The sequence below is a fragment of the Callorhinus ursinus genome, unplaced genomic scaffold, assembly GCF_003265705.2.
Source record: "Callorhinus ursinus isolate GAN/ISIS: 27379988/994484 unplaced genomic scaffold, GSC_fseal_2.0 scaffold1, whole genome shotgun sequence".
In the NCBI taxonomy this organism is placed as follows: Eukaryota; Metazoa; Chordata; class Mammalia; order Carnivora; family Otariidae; genus Callorhinus; species Callorhinus ursinus.
The window spans coordinates 84,854,010-84,860,009 of NW_027397063.1; the positions used below are offsets into that span (position 1 = coordinate 84,854,010).

The 6,000-nt window shown below is 36.6% G+C and overlaps 1 protein-coding gene across 4 annotated transcripts in view; it reads left to right on the forward strand.

Moving 5' to 3' along the window:
- Window positions 1-5,645, forward strand: part of SLC2A2 (solute carrier family 2 member 2) — a 30,136-nt gene extending 24,491 nt beyond the window's left edge. For all 4 annotated transcript variants that reach the window (XM_073897408.1, XM_025869599.2, XM_073897401.1 and 1 more), the window contains 3 exons: window positions 2,450-2,551; window positions 3,243-3,446; window positions 3,532-5,645. In XM_073897408.1, coding sequence (XP_073753509.1) covers window positions 2,450-2,551; window positions 3,243-3,446; window positions 3,532-3,732 — 507 coding nt within the window. In that variant the 3' untranslated portion in view covers window positions 3,733-5,645. The remainder of the gene's footprint in view (window positions 1-2,449; window positions 2,552-3,242; window positions 3,447-3,531) is intronic.
- Window positions 5,646-6,000: the final 355 nt, after the last annotated feature.

Sequence of the window (6,000 nt, forward strand, 5' to 3'; positions counted from 1 at the left end):
CTCATGTAATTCACTCTAAAATGAAGATAATTGGGCTTATTTTTATCTTTGAATGCAGGATATTCAAAAAGTTTGTGCTTTTAAATGTTGGTCACCATGTTGTATTCAACATACTTCAGTGACTTGTTTTTCATTCTCTGCACATGGACTTTTAACTATTACCTTAGGGTGGTCAATAAATTACAGCCTAGCTACCTAGATCAAAAAGCAGATTTGTCCAAACTACATTAAACAGTGCTGGACCTTGGAAAGAGGAGGGAGAACAGATAACAAGGGAACACCAGCAGTTCTGTAGACATGCCTTTAGAGATAATTCCTGTTCAAGCCAAAAGGCCACTGAAAATCGACGAAGGCCTGCTACTGGGATGTAATCCAAGGGCTACTCACATTCTTTTGTCTCCTGAGATATATTTTTTACAAATCCTACTTCAACATATTTTTCTAATATAGAAATTATGCTTAAAACATTTTATATATAACAGGATTTGCTGTGTAAAGCGACAAGTTGTCAAAATTGGGTAACCCAAATTCTAAATGCCTATAAAGGAAATTACTGCAGAATTTCATTTTTGCACCCCTCCCCACCAACCCAGCTGGAGTAGGAGTAGTTGTTTTGAAAAGTTTCTTGATTATTTTGAATATGCCCTTTTAGAGTTTATCCTTTTATTCTGTGAAAGTTTTTGAACAGATGAGTGACATTTTAAATGTCAGCTCTAATCATCTGTCTAACCCTCCAGGGCTACAGATAACATTTAAGATTTTTAATTATATTTATTTTTGAAAAGTTGTTTTAAGGATCAAAAAGTACAAAAAGCATAGTCCTTCAGTCACACAATACCTCTCCCCTAAATTAACCAATGTTATTGAATTCTGTGTATCTTTTCAAATAAAGATATACAAATAGGAATATGCACTGATAAGTATTAAATGTTTCACCAACTTGGAAGGGACATAATCAACCAATTTTTTTTTTTTTTGAATGAGTATATGGGAAAAGAAAGACTTTCCTAACTCCATGCTGAATTATGTCTCCACGTTCCATATTTTCTCCCACACTAATGGGTTGGTAGAAGAGGGCCTGTGAACTTGAGAGAAAACAAAACAGGAAGAAATGGGGAGGGAATGGGGACACAGATAGGTCTAGAGGAGAAGCAGTGGCATCCAGGATCTGCGTGACACACACTGTCTTGGGCAAAGACAAGGGTTCTAGGTCAGGCAGACATCTCCATCATCAAGGAGTGAGTTCATAATTTATTATCCTATTAGTAACAATTGTTCAGAAACAGAAAAAACATAGTAAAAGCCCTCATTCCTGAAGAAATGCTTCTATTTTCTTGATAGCTTGACATGGTGTCATCAAGTCAACTTGGAAAGTCATAGAGTCAAATTATATAGATAAATGTTATGAACTTGGGCACGCGGTGTTTTTCATACTACCTTCTCAACAGTAAGTGTGGGCTCTTTGCTCATCATCTGGAAGTGATCTGAAATCCGAATATGAATTGCCTCTGAAATGAAAGGGGCTTTCACTATAGGTGAAAACAAATGTTTCTCAGATATTCTCAGAGCCAGAGCTCAAGGGTATTGAATTGCTGTTGATTCACTGATAGATTTGTGAGCCAAGCCAACTTACTCATTGAAGTGAGAAATCATGACAGATAATTTTTGTGTGTGATTCACCAACCTTGGCAGTATCCCAAGGATAGTCCCAAAAAGAGTCTATATAAACAAATATTTGTAATAATAATTGAAAAAATAATTGTAAATGTTAAACATTAATGCAAAGGTCCACAAACCCCAAGGTATCAATGACCTATCTCCTAAATTAGGATAAGAAAGCACTTTAAGCTTTTGCTTTAAAGTCTTATCTTTTCAAATGGATAATTCACTTCCAGCACCAAATACACTTTAGGCACACCAGAAAAATGAAGATCTGACTATTTGGTAAAGTGATCAAATTCTGTAGGTTGCCAGGTTGTAATTTGACTTTTTTAGCAGTGAGAAAGTTGGATGAGAATGGTTGACAACGCAACAGTTATACTATTTCAGGTTGTCTGCTGTGCACAAAACCTTGTACTTAGAACAGGATAATTATCAAAAGATAAATTAATGTCCTTTTTTATGTAGAGCCGTTTTAAATGTACAAGAAATCTACTGGAAGAGATCCAAGATGTACAGCCTCTTAATACTATACTCAAGTGATAATTGCAGAGTGGTGGCTCTTTGTCCAGAATGGCCTATTCAAATCACTGTGACTAAATGAAGCAGGTATCTGTTAATTACTTCTGCTCACTGAGACCAGTTCTGCCACCTGAGGCAAGAGTCACCCCCTAACTCAGTTCCATATCTGTAAAACGGGATTATAGAACTGCCTCCTTCCAGCTGTATGAATTAAAATTACCTCTTTGGCAGTAAAAACTAAGTCAGTATGTTTTAAAAACTTTCCTAGGTATTCCTTGTGGAGAAGGCAGGGCGACGCTCTCTGTTTCTAATAGGAATGAGTGGGATGTTTGTCTGTGCCATCTTCATGTCTGTGGGACTTATATTACTGGTAAGTGTAGATTGTTGCACTGAGATTTTTGTTTACCATATGATAGCACTTCTGTGTTCCAGGCTAGAGTGCTCTGTATGTCCAAACATTTGAGACTGACTTATAAAATAAAGCCAGAGGAACAGTATAGAATACAAGGGAGAAATGTAAAGTAAAGGGGGACTAGCTTTTGGGGTTTAAAGACTTAAATGTCACAAGCGAATTGCACTTGTTACCAAGGGAGGCAGCGTCGCCAAATGGTCAGAGCATAGTCTCTGGGGTCAGCCCCGCTCAGGTTCTAACACTGGCTCTGCCATTTGGCTACCTATATGACCTAGGGCAAGTACCAGGACCTCTCCACAGCATCCTCATCCACTACTTCATGGAGGGTAAGGCATCCTGTCTAGCCATCTTGGTATGAATAGGAGCAAAGCTCATAGACTCTTGCCTTGCTTCTATCACAGGAGAAGAATGACTGAGAATCAAAGTCCTAATCCAGAGGATTTCCTAATAACAGGGTTCAAAAGATCTAAGCGTGACTGAGACCAGAATAAACCTGTCTCAGACCAGAATAATCTGTAGTTATTTGCACATAAACCTATCAGGCAGAGAGCCGCGTCACCTCTGAACTCAGTGAGAGCCCACTTAGCTAAAGGAAGCAGCAGCCAATAATCCCAACCCCACTTTTGTTTTCATTTTGTTTTCTCCTCAGGATAAACTGGCGTGGATGAGTTATGTAAGCATGGTAGCCATCTTCCTCTTTGTCAGTTTCTTCGAGATTGGGCCTGGCCCCATCCCCTGGTTCATGGTGGCAGAGTTCTTCAGTCAAGGACCCCGGCCTGCTGCTTTAGCAATAGCTGCATTTAGCAACTGGACCTGCAATTTCATTGTAGCTCTGTGTTTCCAGTACATTGCGGTAAGCAGCCTAATATTGTGCAAATTTGCTGAACAGAGATGGAGGAAAACAGCTGCTAATTGGAACTCTGTTTGTTTCTATGCAGAACTTCTGTGGACCTTATGTGTTTTTCCTCTTTGCTGGAGTGGTCCTGGCCTTTACTCTGTTTACATTTTTCAAAGTCCCAGAAACCAAAGGAAAGTCCTTCGAGGAAATCGCAGCAGAATTCCGAAAGAAGAGTAGCTCGGCCCAAGCGCCCAAAGCTGCTGTGGAAATGGAATTCCTTGGAGCTACAGAGACTGTGTAAAGATAACCTGCTTTTTTGACAAGAACAGAAACAGGAAGGAAGTTGTGTGTTTTTAATTGACGATTCTTTGAGAATTTTATATCTACGTCTTGAAGTATTATTTTATTTTTTAGAGAGTTTTTATGGGCTTTTCTCAGAAATGTCATCCAAAATTACCAAAGAAAGTATTTTTTTAAGTTAGAGCATCTATTTTTGATAGTAAGACTCTGTAATTAAGTAAACCAAAAAGTCTAGCTCAATTTACTACACCGAAGGGCAAGTACATTGTAATGTTCCTAGCTCTATTCTTTATAATGAGGTTCTCCTGAAATGGAAGCAGTGTCAATGTATCATGTTATTGCTTCATTAAGCATGTGACTGGAAACCTGGAGCTGCAGCTCATTTACATATTTGAATATGATTATGTTGGCATTTTCTTACCCACAGACCTCATACTAAAGGAGCTTTGGCTAGTGGTAATAAAAGGTCCATGTTAAAATTGATATGTTTCTATTGCTCCCATTCAGCTTTTTTCTTGTCTTAGAATTTATATTTTGTTTAAAATTTTTTTTTCTGTATTTTCACATGGAATGGTTTATTGAGTATATTAAGATATGTTTATAAAAAAAAACTTTTATTTTTGGTAGGCTTACCAAAACTTTTGGTACTCAGAAAAAAAAAATTAGTTCCTTTGCTTGATAACCAAATGATTTTTATAAGATTAAACACTGAAAAGATTTTACCGGTCATATAGCCTGGGTTATCAGTTAATATTCGTATCTGTTATAAACCTATGTTAATTCCTTGCTAGTTCAGTCCTTTGAGCTCTATTTTGGTTTGCTTTTAAATTGAGCACAGCCTGGTTTTCTCAGCTGTATTTTTTATAAAGTACATTCAAACAGTGATTAAAGTGGACATTTTTATATCTCCTCAAACCCTAAATAAGTTAGAGCAGTCTAATGGAAATTTGAAATAAAGGATTGCTGTTTGTTAAAACATATTTTCTGTATTTATGTTTGAAGACAAGTTGAAAGAGTAGGATTGCAGGAATCCTAAAGGTTTGGCTCCTGAAACTTCATGAATGCTCAGTTTCAGACTTTATCAAAATCCCTATTTACTTTTATGGTTAGATAGTCATCCCCTTTGACGTTCCTTCTTTGTCACAGCAGTATACAGATGCTATCTAAGCCATTCTATTGCTATTGCTAACATTTCCTGTGTACTATCTATGTGCCAGGCACTGTTCTAAGTGCTTTTACCTCTGTAGGCAAATTGGAAATGCACAGATGATTAAACAGACTTTCACTTATAGTCAATTTTACAACTATGGAAATACATTTCTGATGGATACCAAAGTCTTAGCAGGGAGCTAAAGTATCTCCAGGCTGTTTTCCCCACAAAGTGGAGCACTGAGTCAATCCTTTTCATGTTTGCTTTAATGTGCATGAAAGAAAGGCACTTTTTTAAAAGTACTTTTTATGAGTGGAGGGGAAAAAATGCTTAACATTTGTTTTTGTTTTTTTTCCCTAGAGTTGTTTACCTTTATATAATTTGGCAGTCCAGACAACATAAAATTATTTCTTTTCACTTTGCTTTTTATTCCCTTTGGACCAATTTGGAATAAATTATTTTTACTTAGGACTTCAGGACACAGTTAAAGTGAGCTTAAATAGTTCAAAAGACTTTTGTGCTAGCTTGTGAACTCTAGAAAAATTGTGGGGACTCTGAATTGGGCAAGAGCAGGAGAATGGCTCCTGTGTGGCTCTTGTCCTCTTCTTCAGGATGCTGGTGGTCTTTGAGAAGCCCAAAGTTACAATGATAAAGAAGTTTAACATTTTTATAGGTGATGAATGTGATTTAATCAAATTGCTATTCCTGATCTCATTTACTAAGAAAATAAAGTAGTAAATGTTTAAATAAAGAACCCAAAAGACCACTTTTAAGTTCTAATTACTTATTTCGACTAACACATAAACACCAGAAATTCATAACCCAGAGTTCTCTGCCTCAGAGAAATTGAACTAATTTACATGATTTCCCTTCCATATTTTTTTCCTTGCCAAGATACAAATGAGTTGAAAAGAAACCTTAAGGTGAAGTAAGAAGCTGTTGAAGATTTATAGGACAAAGGAACTAGCTTAACGTAATAGAAACTCCCTGGTCTTCAATTTCATACATCATAATAAATAATAAAATTGGCACTGGTTAATTAGATGTAATCATAGGGAAATTAGATGTGAGTTTGAACATTTAATTTTCAAAGTACTCTATCATTTTTGTGGAAGTCTT